General features: G+C 39.1%; 1 protein-coding gene across 1 annotated transcript in view; it reads right to left on the bottom strand.

The window, feature by feature from the left end:
• Window positions 1–20,120, bottom strand: part of TMEFF1 (transmembrane protein with EGF like and two follistatin like domains 1) — a 134,340-nt gene that overhangs the window by 58,316 nt on the left and 55,904 nt on the right. The window contains exons 2-3 of the mRNA XM_030473910.1: window positions 6,986–7,095; window positions 2,690–2,819 (exon numbers count right to left, since the gene is read on the bottom strand). Of these exons, the coding sequence (XP_030329770.1) occupies window positions 2,690–2,819; window positions 6,986–7,095 (240 nt within the window). The remainder of the gene's footprint in view (window positions 1–2,689; window positions 2,820–6,985; window positions 7,096–20,120) is intronic.

The following is a 20,120-nucleotide window of genomic DNA, read 5'->3' on the forward strand; positions in this document are numbered from 1 at the left end:
ATTAGCATAGAAACACCTCTGTAAATGCAGATATTTGAAAAAAAAAAATCCACAACGTCCCTTCATTGAAAAATGGGCTTTGACAGTATTAAGTCTGTTATGCAGTCCTGAAAACCTCAGCCACACATTCTCTTACATTTCTCTAAAACACCATTTTTAATGTCAAAACTTGCATTTTGTTCATTCCTAAAGCACCTATGGTTGAGTCTTTTTTTAACTTTGCCTATTTTAGGATCTTGCAACTCTGACAGCACTTGGACAAAAGAAATAAATATAAAAATATGCTGCTAAATCATCCATGACTGTAAAAATTTAATCAAAATGTTACCTGCCAAGAAATAGGTCTGACTAAATCAGTATAGTCCGTTCCAGTGCTGCTGCTTCAGAAGGCATCAACCCCTAGCAAATGGGAAGTATTTCACTCTTGTATGTGATTCAGAAGTCTGATGTACTTTAAATATTACATAGTTGTTACAACACCGTGGGGGAATTTCATCCTGTTGTCTCAGGATGAGACATTGCCAGGATGAAGCTTTGCTTTGAAAAACTGAAACTCAGATAGGAAACCAGTGAATCTGTATTTAGCTCCCAATGAGGTCTCAGAACAACGCATTTTCATAGCAAATTTGGAGGTGCTCAGTGAACGTGAATTTGGACATTTGATTCTCCATCATATGTGTAACAAATCAAGGGTACAAATACCTTGACTCCTCAATGAACCATGACCCTAGGAAGGGCAGGAAGAGGTTCCAGATGATGGTTTTTATCATTCAATATTCTCAGGCCAACCGGAGCACACCAGACACTTGGGGAGCAGCAAGTACTGTGCTGGTAGAACAGTAACCAGTTCACTGAAGCACCTTAAATTGCAGCAGTGTAAATGCAGTATGCAGACTGAATCGCATCCTTAGTTTCAAAAATATGTTTTCAGTACTTTCTGGTCAACTGTGCCTCAGCACATGTTTTCATCTATTACACTAAGTGCTAAAAATTACGCTGTTCTCTGGGTTTATGTAGGACTTAAAGAAAAGGAGAGGAAGGTTAAAAAAGAAATCCCAGTCTAGCTGAGTAACCTAGGAATTAGTTGCCAGCAACCTGAGGCCAAGAAGAATCAATTTTTCATTTCAAAATGTCTTTTTCTTAGTCAGGTAGAATGCATGCAAAAAAATAAAACTTTTTTGTTGTTCCCAAAACATTACCATAGTATTCTGTTTTAGTGAGGGAAAGAAACTTTTGAGCTGTGAGTCTGTTTCTTAAAATAATTTGAGCATGAAATAAAAAAAAACCCAACAAACTTATATATCCTCAGTTTAAACCTTCATACCCCTTGAGTGTTGTTACAGGAATATATGAGTGCTCCAAGACTGCAATACATTTTTGTCCTATTTCTGCAGCGTCTGGAGATAACTTACATGTGTGAGATTGGGAAAGCAGGTAGACTCAGTCATCTGCCTGAGGTATGCTGGAATTATGTGGTTGAGCTGGGCACAAAAGACAAGTTTCATTCAGTATTAGAACAAATATCATAGATTGTTTTGAAACTTAGAAAACAACCTCAAATCTCAGCATAGGTCTGTGCTGCAGTCAAAGGCATTAGAGCAGCTTGTGTAAAACAGCCATGCTGCATTTAATTGAGGTAGCTCTGGGACTGGCAGCAGCAAGGACTTGGGCTAGGTACACTGCCCATATATTTACCCTCATTTCCACATAGGATGTTGCAGCTACCAGCGAGTTCCAGTCTGCTACTTCTAAATCGTCAGCGATATCAAGACTAGCCAACATAAAGCCAGCTAAGAGTGTGCACCTGACCCACAGTCACGCTTTTGACTGCCATATGGATATAAGCTTCCTTCTGTTAATCCAAGTAACTATTACGCATCAAAAGATGAGGGACATCTCACAACTTAATTTGTCTATATGTTATTTATGTACCTAAAAATGCAGTTGTTGATGATACTGAGTCATTTAATTTCATTCTGAGAAAGCCAGCCATGTGTCCTGTCTTGCCAGCTTTGAATCTGTCCAGAAGTCCAGAAGACATCTGGTGGGTAACATTTCTGTGTCCAAGAGCATGTTGCAATATTCAAGACAGTGAAAACATGTCCCATGTATTTAAGCGTGGAAAATCTGTGTTTTAAGTGTGTGGAAAGACAGAAAAGGCCAGTCCATTAGAAATGTGAGGTAGAATGAATTTGTAACAGTTATGCATCTCTTCAGTGTAATGACCTAAAGTGAAATTAGTCAAAGATGATGCCTTGGATACAGGTAGAGTGGCAGTCAGGACAATCAGTGTCACTTGCTGGATGTCACACTAACTCTCTACATCCAAAAAATGAGTCCTAAAGAAATTACTAATTTGGACCCTGCTCCAAATTTGTTGTAAGCCTTTTAATGAATATCATGGCTCCTCTATACATACAACAGAAGCATCCATGAACTATTTTCTCAGGTAAAATATTTCTACTTTTAATGTTTATTTATTAGTCTGTTAGCGTATCACAAAATGTATCAGATTTCTTCTATACAGAAATATTGTTAAAGAGGATTGCTAAAAGAAAAAAGAGGAATATTTCCACATTACTTTATTCATGAAAAGCATGAAAGTTAAAATCTTTGGAATAAAGGGCAAAACTAAAGAGTTAACCATATAACTTTGTTCATTAGTGACACAAAGTGATGTTTTACATACCAGAATAACAAGGTCCTCTTGATACTACTGTTATCTCTTTCTGATGCTTGCAAGCAGCTCTCCTGAGGAAGCATTGATTTTGGTAAGTGTCTCCATTTGATCCACAAACAGGAATATAGTTTGTGTGACACTGAAAAAGAAATAATAAAGTAACTGAGTCATACAAAATCATGAGATTAATCTCAACTGCATATTAATATACAGGAAGATAGTTGTGTAAATATAAATTACTAGCAGCAACTTATAACCCTGTTCACTAAAGGAAGATTTGAAATATATTAGGTTCTCAATATCACTGTATTCCTTTCGGATCACTGAAATAATAGCCCAACTCCGTAAAGGCTGAACATAAGAATTCAGTAGGAGAGATTAAAAGAAAATAACTATGGTGGGACTTAGTAACATCTAGAGGGAATATGACAAGCATCTAGAAGTATTTGAAAGATAAACACTGCAGAAGGAGAAAATTTCTTTAAGATAATACAAGAATGTATGACTAGGCACAAGAGGATGAAATTGAGCAAAGGAAAATTTCAGGTGAACAGTGCTTAAGGGAAGATTTGCTGATCTTTTTGGCCACGGAATGATCTTTCAAGAGAGATGGAAAATAATCACCATCCCCATTAACTTAATAATTGTCATGAATCTGTTTCTCTTGGTCAACAATTACTATACTGAAAAAAAAAAGCTCAAAGTCAGTAGCATTGGTACACTTCATAAAAAGAATGGAAGAAAATTTACCATTCAGAATGGCTTTGACAGGAGCAGCTTGTATTTTGTTATTTTCTTATATTCTAAGAAAGATGGATTATATACCTCTTGTACGTATAATGTACATTAAAATGCTGGCAAACACACTAAGACCACCAATCTGCCTAACACCTATGAGTGCTACACCACTCCCTGCTGAGCTGAAGATCCGAACCCCACTTCACTGCACAGAAAACGACATTGCCCTGTTTGGGCCTGCAATGGTAACCTTTTCCATCTCCAAAGCCCCAGGGTAACAAGAAGCAATGAACAAATACACAGGCTAGTCACCAAATTTCTTAATCATACAAAGTGTATGATTAAACTGGTACAATTCAACCAGTGAGAGTTCACACAGAAACAGCAACATTAGTTAAGCTAAACTGCCCCCAAAAGGGCAAGAGTTTCTTCTCCAAATTCCAAATGACAGTCTCTGCCACAACAGTTTCTTTGTGTTTTGGCATACACAAACCTCAAAATACTCAATCTTTAAAACATACTTTCGAAGGGAATTATCCTCCCTCCTTTGTCATCCTGCCATAGATAACCAACTGACAATGAACTAAGCATGCATGAACAGAAATAAATCATTCTGCCAGGTCTGAAAATGATTTCTAACAATTTTGTAATACTTTCCCATAGTAAGTAGTTCTCAAACATTCAACCACAGCCATCAGTCCTGTCACATCTCATACTGAACAGACACTTCTAGGGAATAATTAAACAGGTGACTCTTGAGGGGTGCAGTACTTTCCAATACCTAATTCTCTATTCAATCTTAAAGTTGATGTGTGATGCTTTATAGTTTCAGTTTTCTGTCCTGAAGATAGAAAATGAGAGGCAAAGTGATTCTTTTGGTAAGCCTTTAGCAATTTGGTACAGGACAGCCAAAAGTTCCCATGCAAACATCTTTAGCAGTAGAGTTGTTTTCTTGGGAGAAAATCCTCTAATAGCTTGAATGACCAAAAGGATGAGCATCTCTTCATGGATGGGATCTGCTTTGCATAGTGTACCATGGGAAAATCCATCCGAGCTCCATCCGATGCTGCATGACTGCAAGGTTGCCAGCATCTTAAGGGACGTAAGGTTTATTCGCTATTTTCCTTTTCCTATCCTGTTATTAAACCATTTGCTGCTGAGCCTTTCTTACTGAGATCAAAAGAGCCCCACGCCAGCTCTCTTTCACCTCACCTTCACCTCCAGTCCATAACACACTCACTAGGTGTTAATCAGTTTTTAATTTAGGTTTTGTAAAACATCATTCAAATTACAGCAAAAGATCTTTCCAAAAGCTTGGTAAATGTGTGTCACCCCCCCCCCCCCTTATAATAAAAATATAAAAATAAAATAAAAAAAATCCTTTTCCTGACTAGGCCTGAAGGAAGTCAGGATATCACCAAGGTCACTGCAAGCAGAGCACAACTGAATCCTTCAGCACCTCTCCTGCGGTCTAACGTGTAAATCTGATTCTGGGGAGTCAAACTTTGGTATCTAACTTTATGACTTGGCAAGAGAAAGCCTACACGGTGTTCAGAAAGGTTGCGGCCTGCAGAGCTCTTGCTGACACGACATTATAGCTGTTCCAATGACAACACTGAAATTTGGCAGCCAGTCATCTCCAAGGGGGATTCTAGGAGGGAAAACTAACACTCATGAATTTTAGGAGACCAAACAGTAGAGAAATGCTGCCAGGCCAGAAGTGGTAGCAGATAAGGAGGAAAAGGAAGGAGGGGTGATGCCTGGAAAGGAGCTGAAACCTCTATGCATTTTTGTGGGGAACAGGATACAAACTTCAGGGAGAACAGGCTGTTATCCCCATCTCTTCCCTTCATCACATGTTCAGCTGAACCACTGTACACAAATGTGTCTAATTCCTTTTCAAACCCTTGCAATGTCAGAAAAAAAGATAGCTAGCAATCTGATAGTCTCGCACATAGAGAACCTAACAGTTTGGGCTGGGTGTTTATTGCCTGGGGTATTTTGGTGCTGCTAGTTGCAGACAAATAATTGAAGTTGAGAGTTACAAGAAGAATTTAACCTGCTATTTCTGAAAAATAAAATACCTTCTCCTCATCCTTAGACTTTCCTAAGAGTATTGGATAAATTTTTCAAGAAATACAAATAAACTTTTATGTAGCTTAAAGATAATACTGGTTTTAAAAATGGGCTCTTCAAGACAAAGTATCAGCTTATCACATGGACTAGTTCTTTCTGAATTTTCACGACCTGCATATTAGGAAGTTGTAAAATTTACCGCCTGCAGAAAATAAATGAAACCTTCGCTTAGCCTAGGGTTTCATTTCCATTCCTTGTTTTTTTAATCATTACTAGCTTTTAGTCTTATTATCTTTCATGAATAAAAATTACAGAGTCAAGGCTGATGGATAAACCTCTTGTACAAATGTTTTCTCCCTTTAAAATGCAGTAAGATCCCATTGTTCTTCTGGGATTCAGAATGCCCCAATGTAGGAACCCACCTGAACAACAGAATATCAAAAGCCAGCTCTGAAACACTGGAACCCAAAGCCAGTGTAAGATCACATACTTACTGTTGCTATTCTGGTTCCCCTTGATTTATTATTTATTGGAAACAGAACACACGATTATTTTTAAAACACTGAACGATAGCCCATGTCAGGGTTGGTTGATAACACTGCCACCTCTTCCAGTGTTACCAAGAGTCTCATAATATTTGATACATTTGCCCTGACTATACATTGTAAACAGAAAGAACCTCAGTATTCACTTTTCTCTAAAAAGTCGGGGGCGGGTGGAGAGGAAGGATTGCCGTGACAGTTATAAAAACTATAAACTAGAGTCTCAGAAACCAGCAAAGCAAACTGAACTTGCATTCACCATGTTTTAAAAGTTCAGAGGATGTTTTTATCAAATTTCTGCACTTTTTTTTTTTCTGAGTGGGACTAATTCACTGTTTTCATTCATAAACTCTATTATCACTGGTGCTCCTGTTATTATCTGATTTTCAAAATGCCTTAAGATTTTCCTGGGTCTTATGTACCACATTTAGCCACCAGCAGGGCAGGAAGAGTCATCCAAATACTGAGTATTAGAGTAAGTAATCCATAATAAGTACTACACTGAATTTATAAAGCTCCATCTGGTATGTGTGACAATGCTTGGCCACTCTGCTCCAGGTCACCTTCCCTCCCATCTTGGGTCTTGGGGCAGGATGAGACAAAGTGAGGAGTCAGAGACGGTTATCACCCAGCACTTCCCACCTCTGCTCATACCACCCAGCATGTGGTGGCCCTCTGTTCTTCCTCATGTTGTTCTGTGCTGCTGCCTGACTTTCCAAAACCATGCAGTGAGCTAATATGATGCTACACTCTTCACTTGCTCCCCAGGCAGACCCTGGTGAAGGTCAGTCATATACCATCTCAATCAGTGCCATTAAAAAGGGAGCTTATGGTTAGACTACATAAGCCTGTTACGGAGCAAAGTTTTTAAAGTGGTGATTCTACCAATACTTCAATACACCTGAAAGATTGGCCAGAAATGGCAAACAAAAAGGTGAGCAGCCCTTACCTGGAACTGACACGCACATTTCAAGCCATCGCCCTCTTCCTTGCACACTCCTCCGTATTTACATGATGATTCATCACACACTCTTACGTCGGATTCCCTTACATTTAACTCTGCAATAAAAAAAATAGAAAAAGGAGACAGAAAAGAAATTGTAAGATCCAGAATTTTGGGGACTGCCTTGTCCTCAAACCCACTGAGCCCCACCACTGCCTTACCCTCATACAGAAATTAAAGGAAAAATGCCAAAGCTGGCCTTGTCCACACTATTATCCTTCACACTAACAATAAACTGAAGTGTGTTTAAACTATTATAATTTGCTTGCGCTGTAGGAGGCAGACTAATGAACCAGAGCCCTCTGTCTTAGCTGCTGCATAAAAACATGGAGCACAAATGCAGCTCCTGCCTTAGTAAGCATGTAGCAGAGGTACGGATGGCAAGAGGGAAACCAAGGGGCTCTACACATCAAGCGCATGGGCACTAGCTCCAGCACAAAAGTTGCTTACATAGCTTCAAGCTCTTTTGGGCATCACAGCCAAGGGTAGTTTTAAAGCAGAATAAAGACATTTTTTTGAAATAAGTATTTGGTTTGAAATATATATAGGTGAGAGATCAAAAGAAGGCGCTGGTGCAATAATGGAAGCTATCAGTGTTAGCATAAACGTGACCTTGCCAGGCTGTGTGGGAACAGTGCTGTTACTACCGATTGCAATAAAAAGGTGAAAATCACACCAAGGGCTCTGGAAAAATCCCCTGCTATTGTTTAAGGCTCCACTGATATCAGAGGATATTATTCAAAGCTGTCTGTGCTTCAGCTCAAGTCAGAAACCTCCAGGACGCTATAGCAATATGACCCACTAAAGAGATTCATTGACAGTGGTGTGATTTAAAATAATGTCTGTGACTTTTAATAAGCAAGCCCTATCCAGAAAACTGGCTTAAAGGAAGCATTGACCATCAGCCATTCAGAAATGAGGAAAAGTAGGTCAAAAGCAGAAGAAAATAATGCTCACTGCCACTTACAGTCTTAAATAGGCAGTCACCCTCCTGCACACAGCAGTGTCAGCACTTGGGTATGTCAGTGACAGACACCCTAGAAAACTGTTCCTGTGGGTTTATGTAACATTATACATCCACACCCATAGTTTATATAAATAAGTATATAATTATATACTTATTTCTGTAATAAATTCTTCTAGGTGTCATATGCTTCTATATTTAATATAGTGTAATTACTTTTTTTTTGATAGCACTAAAGTTACAGGATTAAAGCTCAACAGAAGGTCCAGTTATAATCCACATATTTTGTCAACTGTGAGAAAAAAATGAAGAAAATATTGATTTTTTTTTTTTCACCCCTATACGTTTATCATTCCTGAAGGCATAAATGAGGAGGGTAATCTGTGTAACACCAGGCAGTTAGGTACCCTGGTTGCCATCACAACCCTGTGCACGTGTTCTCTAATGTTATTCTTAATGTCACCATTTATCAAGCATGACTGCTGCGTTGTAGTGACCAAGCTAATGTGACAGAACATCACTGCTTTTCAATTTAGTGTGTTCATAACTTGCTCCTGAAGGAAATGTGCCTTTCTTTCTTCTCGTGAAGAACTGTTCCATGAAAATGAGCAAACTCTCAAGATTAATTAAGGAGAAATGATTGTCATAGCTGAAAGAGGGATCCACCTTTAGGTGATAATGCATCTGAGAAAATGCAATTTACGAAAGGGAGTAACCAGACAGACAAATTACAGTGTGAACAGCTTTCAAAATCCTGTTTTCCTCAGCTCAGGAAACTAAAGAGGTGTGGGTCCACCCTTCTCAACTCTCAGCAGAGCTCTCTGCACTCAGTATCCTACCCTACCCCGAATCAGCAGAAGAAACCCCTTGCAGCCGCAACTCATGCTTGAAATCCTGACAGTCCACATGATGCCCAGGTGCCCAAGCAGCATTACACAGACTTCCCCCAACCTCTGTGTCCCCCAGTGTGAAGAGGGCACATGACTGCCCAGGAAGGAGCCTTTTCACCAGAGCAAGGAGCCTTACTTTTCTGCATGGAGCGGAAGGATGCAGGGGGGAGTCAGAAACAGTCCCCAGCTGAGAGTTCAGCATCAAGGCTGAACCTAAGATGTACTTGTTCCTAACTTAGCTACCATTCTGACTGCAAAAGCCATTACAAAAGGGAAAAATTTCAGAGTAAAACTATAACAGGAGACATGAAGATAGGGGAGGGAATCAGGCCATGTGATCCCCCTCGCTCCAAGAAATCAAGACTTCATTTAAAAAAAAAGAGATCCAGAAGAGGAATTAAGATGACAGAGAGCACATCGCTTGAATGGTTACTCAATTTTAGGAGTGGATTGTTTTTCTTGGCACATAAATGATAAATACTGATTATAAGCTTTTTTGCATGAGATGAACACTAAGCAGGGAAAGGTCATTCAGAAACCAGGAGCCAACGTGATTTTCAAAGCTGTACAAAAGACAAGATACCCTGGTGACTGACACTTGAACGCGACAGATGAACTTTATTCTATGACAGGATGTCACCTAATCCCCGCTTCCATTCAGTAGCAAACTTCAGCAGCTGCAAAATCAAGCCTCTGACATGCACATGATTACATTGATGGAATCACAAGTACTGGGGGGTGTGGTGGCAATAATGACTTCCACATCTATGGCATTTGGTTCAAAAATGAATAGATGAAGATGGATGATAATAGAGAGATGTGAAGAGGAACCGTGAAGGCAGAGCATGTCTGAGAGATGCTCTCTCTTCAGTTGATTCCCAATAGAGGGAGAATTAAAACGGAGTTTCTGCAATTATTTCCAGAAGAACAGAATCATTATCATCATACACGAGAACAGACCTATGAAAGGAGTAAGAACATGTAGCAAATGGTTTAGGGCAATTTCTTACATGTTTCTTTAATGCCTATCACAACTCATTTCCCAGACTTTCAGCAGGTATAAGTAAGAGAAAGCTTCAGTGTGATTCATTACCTACAGCGAGAAAATGGTAAGTAGTAATCCATCAACTCCCAGGAGAAAATATAATTAGTGCAATTAAATCAGGCTTCCAAATTTATGATAAAATTAATCTCCTAAGACCTGAAATGAGGTATTAAAAATGATTTGCTACTATCTGTTCAGCCAATACACTTTCTGGTCGTATAAGGGCTGACCAGCACAGAGCACCTTGCAGGAATAGGCTGCAAAGACCCACATCAAGGTCTTTTGGAATTTTTTTTTTTCCTCTTTTGAAATCAATTCCCCTTGTGATAATTTGATTCATCACTAAAAATGTAGAAAACCTTCTCCGTTTTGAATCCTTTCAGAGAATTTGAAGTACAGCTCGATACAAGTAGCTGGAGATTGGCTTTTTGCCTGTGACCTGAAAATGCATTGCTCTGAGGCATGAACCTCTTGTTACAAGCTAAATTACATGTGTATAAATGCTGGACCTGAAAATGAAATCAAATTTGTAGGTTTAAGTACATCAAAAGTGTTGCTTCCATCTGGATACCTGGAGAATAAAATAAAATCTAAGATGGGCAAACCTGGTAATTTTGTAAGCAATTTGTTTTTTCAAAATCCATGTTTCTCCTGGGGTTGGCAATAGTACATAGTAATGATGAATGGATATAAAGAATCAAAAACTACCTTTCCCATGTGGAATAGAGTGGGTGGGTTTAGTAGCAGGTCTGTCAGCTTGGCCCCTCTTGAGTGTTTCAGCTGTGTCTGGGAAAAACCTTCACTGCCTGCCTGCCTGCCTGTTTTCTGTTTCCTGCGGGGAAGACCACAATCAGGGGAGATGCAGCATCCCTCACCACCTTTTCCTCTTGAAAAAGTGTGGGGCACCTCACTGCTACTTTTCTGCCCTCCAAACACTTTGGGTTTTGTGAATCCAAGCTTCAAATTAGGATGTACAACCTCTGATGGAGGTCACATGCAGACGCATATACAGACCTGGGAAAGTTCATAAAGGATCTGTACTCTAGAGGCTAAAAGTACTCCCAGAATTGTAAGAACAGCTGAAGTGGGTCAACATTGGCTTGGAAAAGGGCTCAGAAGAGAAATTATGTTCTGTGAGGGTAATTAAGAGCCCACAGAATATACTGGAAATAGTGGCATTACAACTAGATGAGTTGTCAGGACCACAGAAGAGAACAAAAATCTGATGAGCAGAAAACCATTAATCCACACAATTTTAGGAATCAGTCTTATGACTCCGGACTGGCTTTGGCAAATCATTGGCTGTTTTAGTTTTAGCATATCATTCTGGCTTTGGCAAATTATTAAGGAATGATTAGAGAACTTAATGGGGAAAAAAAAAAAACACCTTTAAAAAAAATTGTTCCCTTAAGGATTATAAAGCTGAGGTGTTCATATGACAAGTACAGTAATAACCCTGTCTTTAACCTAACTTTTGAATAAAACACCACCTGCCAGTCACACCCTTTGTCCCCTACAAAGATGGTGATAGCCAGAGGCAGTGGGATGACACCCCCAGCTGTCCCCAAGTACAGCCTGCCTACTTCAACCATAAAGGTGAGTTTCAGTGGCCTCACAGGTGAAGAAAATCACTGCAAAAAAGGTTGTCCAGAGAATATTTTGGATGCCCCTGGGATATCTCTGCTCACCTCCAGGTCTCAGCTCATTAAAAAACAGCACAGGTCTCCTGGTGACCTTACCAGTCCCATGCAGACATACAAGGATCCCAACTGGTACTAGCTGAAGTCACTTTAGATTTCCTTCACCCATGGTGACTTTGATATTGGTTCAGACACATAGGTCACATGTATGCATTTATACATAAACATTTACATCTAGGTGTCTTAATCTACAAGCTCAGCCTCATCTCATTGGTCTTTCAAAGTGCACCCAGTACAGCCATTCCTGCAGTAAGTTATACAAATGCTTACAGAGCTGTTACACACAGGCTGTGGACAGGAGGCGTAATTTTGGGAGTTCCCATGTGTAATCTCATTCTGACACTGTCAATACATATTTGAAGTGCAGTAACGTAAGTTACTCCCTATTTCAGCCACTGGGTACAAATCTCAGATAAAATGCAAGTTACAGCCATGTACAACAGAACTTGTTTCTATTTATTTTATTTCAGGTCTTCAACTCCCCACTGGTTCCTCATATGCATGCTACACCAGTTTCACTGCTTAGCCAACCTTTCTTTACAGCTGATCCATTACCCTTTCTCTGTCCCCTTCAAAATGCCAGAGCAACATTCAAGAAACATGCTTCTGCTTTAAAGACTGAATTAAGAAGTGCAAGGGGAAAATAACCTCTGAAGTTGGTGGGTCTATTTGCAAAGCTGTTGAGAAGCAAGGGCTAAGCCTCATCAAATTCCAAAAAGCAGTGTTCCCCTTACTGGCATTATGCTACCCCAACAGTGAGATTAGCTAAGAACAGCTTTTTTCTGGAGACTTTGTGCCTTCTTCTAAGATACTGAAACCGTATGTTGATCTTCTAGCTCATACAGTAGAAATGTGAAACAGAGGCACAGACTCAGGGACACACACACACACATATACATGTCTCAGTTCTTTGCAGGAGATGGGAAGCAGAAATTGTTTGTGTGGTGGACACAGAAGGATATTTTTATCTTCCACCAGCTTTAGTGTGCCATATCCACCAGTGCAAACCTACACCTCTTACCATAACTTCTGTGCTCTGTTTCTGTAGCAATAAGCAAGACTAGGAGCCAAACGTGCTGAATGTATGCCAAGTACTGAAGGTGAAGTACTGTATGCCAAGTACTGAAGGTTCCACCTGCTGTGTGCCTGTGTGGTGAAGATGGTTTATTTTAAAACAAGCCAGCAGGTACTGCTCAGATGTGTACATGTACACAAAGTTTTGGGGGAAAGGAAGCCCCCGGGCTTTGCATTGACTTCTTTGACACCTGCCCCCGATGCCATTAAACACCTAGTATTTACTCCTGCTTTTTTTCTTCATCTCATGTTCATAAAGTGTTTCATTGAAATATAACCCATCCTAGCAGAAAGTGAATAAGCAGGCACTGCTACCTGTCCCTTGGTTGAGGAGGAGCCCTGGCTTTAGCACTGCAACCAAACGAGTGAGTGCTGTTTCTCGCTTCACCAGTTAGAGCACGAAGTATGTTTGGGGGTTGGAACTAGGTGATCTTAAGGTCCCTTTCCAACCCTAACTATTCTATGGTTCTATGATTCTGTGTTCTAAAACATGGTGCCTTCAGAACCACAACCTTCCAAAACAAGTATATATCATTGACAAACCCTGAAAATACCACTTCCTTGGTAATTAATAAAGGATCTCTACATTAGGTTAGCCATACAATTTTGCTGTCCCCATCTGTTTCCGCAGTTGTGCATTACAGAAGTCATGATAATTTGCATTGCAGAGTTTACGTCTGTTGAATTTCTTTTCAGAAGTTGTCTGAGATTATGGGGCAGGAAAAAAAGTACTTTCAAAAAAAATTAGTAATTACTTGTCCGAATAAATAATACTTGCTTGTGTCAGATGAGTCAAAGCAAGACAGAATGGATACTATCTTGTTCATAGGAAAAACAGGAAAGAACAGACAATAAGACAAACTACTGGGAAATAATTCAGGGATAAGGAGGATGCCATTCAGGCACTGCACATCCCCTTCGAAGATGGCTGTTGTCACTGATTTGAAGTGATCTTTTAGCAAGAAACAATCTATAAGAAATTAAGATTGTGGAGAGTGGAAAAAAGCTGTTTTAAAAAAGCAACCAGAGAAAAAGAGGAAAATGAAAATACGTAACACTGGACAATCTAAAAGAAATTCAGTTTTAAATAACGGTACCAGTTAAAACTCCTTTAAATGCCTTTTCTGTGATATGATATCATTTTCTTTCACAGTTACATTTAGAAGAAAATAATTCATTGGAACTTCTAGAGGTTATATGAAAAACAAAAAAAAGAAACAAATGACCCTAAAACCACATAGACACCTGCAGTCTAATGGAATTAAGATACTCCCAGACATTGTTTTTAACAGGTCAGTTAATGGATGCCTTGGGTGGCTGATGGCAAATCTGCTGTTTTCAAAACAATCGTAAGCAGTATTAAAGGGCCAGTAAAACCCGTTTTGTTGTGTCTTGATGCTATATTTAAGACTCAACTGTGCAGAAAAAAAGAAGCTGTTCTTTGGCTCTTGAGAATGCTATCCAAGAGAATAAAGCCTCAAATATTTCCTTAAAACTACTCTTACAAGACTGCATTAACATTTGATTGCTTAAGTGCCGTCCAATTTACCTAGGATGATTATACTTTTACATTTCCAGTCACTATAGTCTCCTTTTAAAACAGAGAAAACTAGAATGCATACGTGCTGCTAAAGTAATTAGTATTCTTGCACACAATAGGAAACCACAGCAAATTTTAACAGCTAGCACTCACACAGCAAGGTAACAAGATTGGCTTTGAACCTGAAAGTCTCCCACACTGCAATTATTCACATTACCAGTGTGCCTCAGACTAACTCTATTCAGCGTGAAAAAAGTAAGGAAAGTGTCATAGTGATGAGTGTTTGGATGACAGCTCTGTCAAAATATTGGATTCATCCTATGGTGCATTTCTGTTTCCATCACAAAAAATAAAAAAAAAAAAGTATTTGTAGAGAAAGTTGAGGCACTTTTTTGTTATATTAAAAGCTTTGACAATATTTCAGAAATTATATATAACCTGTAGGTGAATATTTCAGCAAATGGTACAAATCGACTACCTGTGCAATTGGTTGGAGATGGGGAAAGATGCAGTGAGAACTTGAAATTATTTTCTCTCTCACAAACACTTTTTTATCAAAGTTAGGTGGTACAGCAATCTGGCCTTCATGACACAGGTCTGGTGTGCTTTTCTTCTAGCAGCTACCCAGGACACTGACTTCAAAACTTGCTTCCAAAGCAGAATCTGTCTCACTACAAAAAAATTACTGAATGTGATTATGCAAGGCTGTTGTAAAGAACTTAGTATGTCACTGCATATTTTTACATAACATTAAAATACAATATTAGAAAAGAAACAGGCTCATATAGCATGTTCTTAGCAAGATTGATTACAACATGTATTATCAATCTTTAGTTTCTAAGGAAACAGAGGCTGTGCAAAAGCAGTGGCTCTCTAAATGTGTCTCCATTGGTTTCTTCCAATAACTTTTGCACTCACTGGGCAATTCCAGTCAAATCTGGCAGCCATAGAGGCCTGGGACAATGAGCTTCCTACAGATTTATAAAAAAATCAGGGGCTGCTTGGGAGAGGGGGTCTAACATCATACTAATTGGAGGAGTTGAGGGAGCATACATCGGGACAAGGCTCAGGTGCGAAATCACAAACACATGCAAATAGGTCGTCACTGTTTTCCACTCATGGCACTCTTACAGTCTTAATGAGACCCGGAAATTTAGACTTGGATAATTTAAATGCTTCCAAACACATGGACCTTTTAGGATACTGGATAACTGCTGCTGCTGAATGCTAATGCCTATACAAATGGATGCATTCAGGTAGGATAACTTTAAAAACAGTGCTCTTACACTTTGCCAGCCCAGGAGTTCATAGTAGGACTCTCATGCAATTTTTCCTTTTGCATAAATTATACTGTTAATTCCTGACAGTTGTGCAGGATGTGCAATTAAAGTAAGTGGGAAAATGTTATTTGTCCTTGTTCCCTTAACAGCTACTTGCTCTGTTTCTCATTCTGCAGAGTAGATGGTCAAATATCCAAAACGTTTCCAAGTGACTTGCTAAGGGTGTTATACCTCTCCTCACCCCTGCCCCCAAACTGGGGAGTTTCACTTGCTTTCTAGCATCATTGCCTGTGTAAGAACAAAGTAGACAAGTGTTCTGCTCGCATGGAAGCTATAGCTTTGGCTAATGAATCTTCATCCTGAAGAAATCTTTCCTATGCCAATTACAAACCAAGTTGAACTGTTCATTCCTGTTCATACAGTAAATCTGATAATAATTTCCCTAAGCCTGTGGAAGAATGACAAGCTCTTCAAACACTCCAAAAGAACAGAGCACACATTTATACTTCTGAAGAACCTGAAGGCGGAAGCAAAGTAAAACAGTGGTAAAAAACAACACCTAAGAAACTAATTAGCTTCCATAAACATTGCAGGGAATTTCTTCTTTGATCTGTAGGTGAAACATATAACTGAAGTCGATTCTAAAAGGTAAAATAATATTGGTCAAATTCTGATCCCATTCCTGGCACAAAACTTGAAGGCATTGCTTTAGTCTATGGACCAGCTTGCCAGATTAAGAGCTGGAAAAGAGGTGTCATGCTTTATCCAGGCTCCAGAATTACAGTATTTGTTTACAGGTGTGGTATGGATGGCTAATGGATCTATCTCCTCGTGGTGCTAAAAGCCCAGCTCCTTCTATTGTTTGTTCCTCACTTCTGCTGCAGCAGAAGAGAAACAAGCCCTGGTGTGAACAGTGCTCTGAGGCAAAGATGCGGCCTTTCTATAACCATTTTAGTCATGTCTCCTCCCTGATCACTGCGTTCAGATCTCTGTTCTGTGGTCAGAAAAGTAGCGTTCACCTCTGTGAGCAGCAGTGAGGGAAGCAGTAAAAGGTCCCGATCATGAGGCTTTTTGTCATTGTTAAAATAAGAGATTAAGTCAGCAGAAGCATAAGCACATCAGAAGTGTGTCCATTTACCACAAAGCCCATACATTTTCTTCAGTCATGTCAACACATGCTTGACATCAGCATTCTAAAAGTCCTAGCATATAGAGAGGCTCAGCCTCTGTACTTGGATTTACACTTTCCTCTAAGGAAGGTTATAAAAGTTTTTTGGGTTCTTGCTGTTTGTTTTACTTCATTTAAAAGACATTTTGGGGGACTGGGAAATCAAAGCCAACTATAAATGCTACATTAACCTCACCACTTTCTCTTTCCCTTATTCTTCTTGTGGTTTCAGTGTCAGAGAAATGTTTAAAGTACAGCTGAGTCTTGATTCTTTAAAGCTCCAGCCAACTGTGTTCACAGCTATGGCACAGCCTCCCAGGTTGTCAACGAATACACAGAGTTGGGTTGTCCTTCTGGGAGCCATTTTCTTCTGACTTATTTCAAAAACTTTAAAATAAATTCAAAAAGGATTTTTTTTTTTTTATGAAAAGTCTCCCAAGGATAATGGAAAACACTAGAGGAAACCGCTAGGTTTTCACTGACCTTAGGGAATAAACCAACACAATACCAACATACATTATACAGCACAACTCAGGTTATTACACACACTCTGCATATTACACAGATTATAAATGATTGGCAAAAATGTTTTATTTCATGGGAAGAAAAATATAAATATTTTGAAATGCAAAATAAGCATATATACATGCATTCCAAACTCAGTATTTTCAGCAATAGTATTTTCAGTGATCAGTGTTGGCTCTTTTGCACCTCCCCTTCCACTTTTCCATGTATGCCAACATTTTTCCTTTTGACTTAAAAAGACAGAAGAAAAAGAAAACTATTTGGAATGCAAAGTCCTTTCATTGCTCTGCTACAAAACCAAGAAAAGCAGGTGGCTTCTGGTGAATTTTCTAGAAAAAGACTATTTTCTACAAAATGGTTTTCAGTGAGGAGCAATTCTATTTGAAAAGGTGTTTTGCCATTTAGTGTACATAATCTGAGGCTCCAATCCCATAAATGCTTGGGCAGAGACTTAACCTTGAGCATCTGTGAGATCAAATAAACTAAATTGAACTGATCATGTGTAAGATTAAGAATGCTTTAAAACTTTAAAAGTTAAAATGTAAAGTGTAAATCCAAGTACAGAGGCTGAGCCTCTCTATATGCTAGGACTTTTAGAATGCTGATGTCAAGCATGTGTTGACATGACTGAAACTTTAAAAACTTTTTAAAAATAAAAAAGAATAAGTGCTTGTTGGATCAAGGACACAAGCAATTTTTTGAGGACCTGATTTTTATGCAAATAATAATTAAGTTGACGGGCTTCCGTTAATTGGAGACAAATGTGTAGAATTACAGTGTAGAGAAATATTTTAAAGTACTGTTTATTCCTCAGATTTGAAACTTTCCCTTAAAAGCATCAGAAAATATCTGACAAAAAGTTGTCAGATAGTGTATTAATCTACTCTTAATTGTTCACTCTCCAAGGGAAAATCCTGCTGTCTGCAAGATGATTTGATAGCAGAAAGCTAAAATGTGTCCTCTAAATAGCTCAGATTTTAAACATTACTCATATCTTCCAGCCATTATCATTACAGCTATGTGAAATATTGTAACACCTAGAGGCTGTAGTGAAGATCAAAATCCCCCTTCTGAAAGACACAGATGAGAGCCAGTCCATTATTTACAGCATAAGCAGAGAAGTCATACCAACTGTGATAAAAATTAGGTATTATCGTCTCCATTTCAGTGGATGAGGAAGAAAAGTATATAGAGATAAAATGATTTATCCAAGGATACAAGACAAGGCCAACGCAGAATGCCACAACAGAACTTATCCCTGTCCCATTGTTTTGCTACAAGGTTATCTTTCCTCACTCTCGTCACATTTCTTTTAACAGAAATATCTTCAATACAATACCTAGAAAATCATTATGATCACCAAAACCAGAGCAGATACAAAAGATTTAGGGAGTACACGTCGGTCAGTTTAAAAAGTGAGAGAAAAATTAATACTAATTCACTAAGGCTACTAATGCTAACTGAAGAGCTATGTTGATATATTAATGCAGCTTGTAGGACTCCTTTGCTGTCTTCAAATAGCCGATAATCACTGCTCAGAATTCAAACTGTGCTGCTGTGATAGAGCTTAATGCAGACAGCACCATGCAAACTCAGAAATGTGTCTCTTACCCCACTGAGAAAAACTCTTATTTATTCAGAAACACAATGTTGTATGGGATTGGCTCTTGAGCCATGGAAAAATGGAGGAGCCTGAACATGCTTTTGAGGTGTGTTGTGCCTTAGGAACGGTGAGACAGAGAGTCAAGGAAGACAAAAAAAAAAGGAAAAGTTGGGCTCAAATCAAACATCATAGATAACATTTTTTTACTGTCTTTAAGAGGATGTGAGGAAAAGGAACTCTGCTCTGCAATTTCTCCCACTGTTGAGCAGTTCTCGCCTGTGTGGTTTCCTCTGACAGTGTAGTCATCATCCCTGTGCACCCAGCACCCATTTTCTAATAGAGACACCTCATCTCCCCCCCTCTCTCTTTCAATCACAAGGGTTTATCAGGAGCTGATCCATTCCTTGTATACACCATAAAAGAAATCACTCCTGCAAGCCTCAGCTATGAGTGCAGCTCAAGGCTGACTGAACACAGGGATAAACCTGCTGAATCCAGAATATCCAACTGATGTTTCCCAGAAATGCCAGCAAGTCATCTGTCATCTGAAGGTGACAAGAGTAACAAAGGTTTTGAAAGCCTTGTAAGATCTGGAAACTGTGAACTTGTCATAAATCTTACTTCTAAGTTCACAAAAGTCCACCAAACATACACACGAATTTCTGAAAGAAAGTAAATTTCATTTATGCGTAACCTCCACGCTGTTGCAAACACAGATCAAACTTGTCTTGATTCAGATTGTAGACACTGGATTCAAGGTTCTCCATCCCAGAACTGAATTTCAATTCTAATTCTAGTTAGTAGTGCCTGATGCCTATCATCTATCTGGAAGAGTCTGACTTGACTCTCCCTCACTAGAGAACATCAGTAAAGCATTTCCCATGCCACAGGTACCCATTCAGTGGTACTTCTGAAAACTATTTTGGCAGCTCTGCAGAGATGGGCCACCATCTCCAATTGAATACCTACGCAGATAGATGGGTTGAACACTTGGCAATGCATTTAATGTTACAACTGCCTGTCTGCACCAGTATTTTCAATGTTGGTAGACTGACAGAGCTGAGACAAAGAAAAAGCTTACAGAAAACAAGTCTTCTTGAAATGACAATGATTATGAATGTTTTCCACAATCTCAGTCAAGCTCTTTGTGCAAGATCTTCACTGACACTGATTGCTTCTTGTACACAGGATTACCAAAGGGCCTATGAAAACAAATAACTGGGGACATCTTCCCTCCAACTCCCTAATGCTGTTCACAACAGTTTCATATAAACACAACCTTACTTGTAACC

This window comes from Strigops habroptila, chromosome 1 (genome assembly GCF_004027225.2).
Source record: "Strigops habroptila isolate Jane chromosome 1, bStrHab1.2.pri, whole genome shotgun sequence".
Classification (NCBI taxonomy): Eukaryota; Metazoa; Chordata; class Aves; order Psittaciformes; family Psittacidae; genus Strigops; species Strigops habroptila.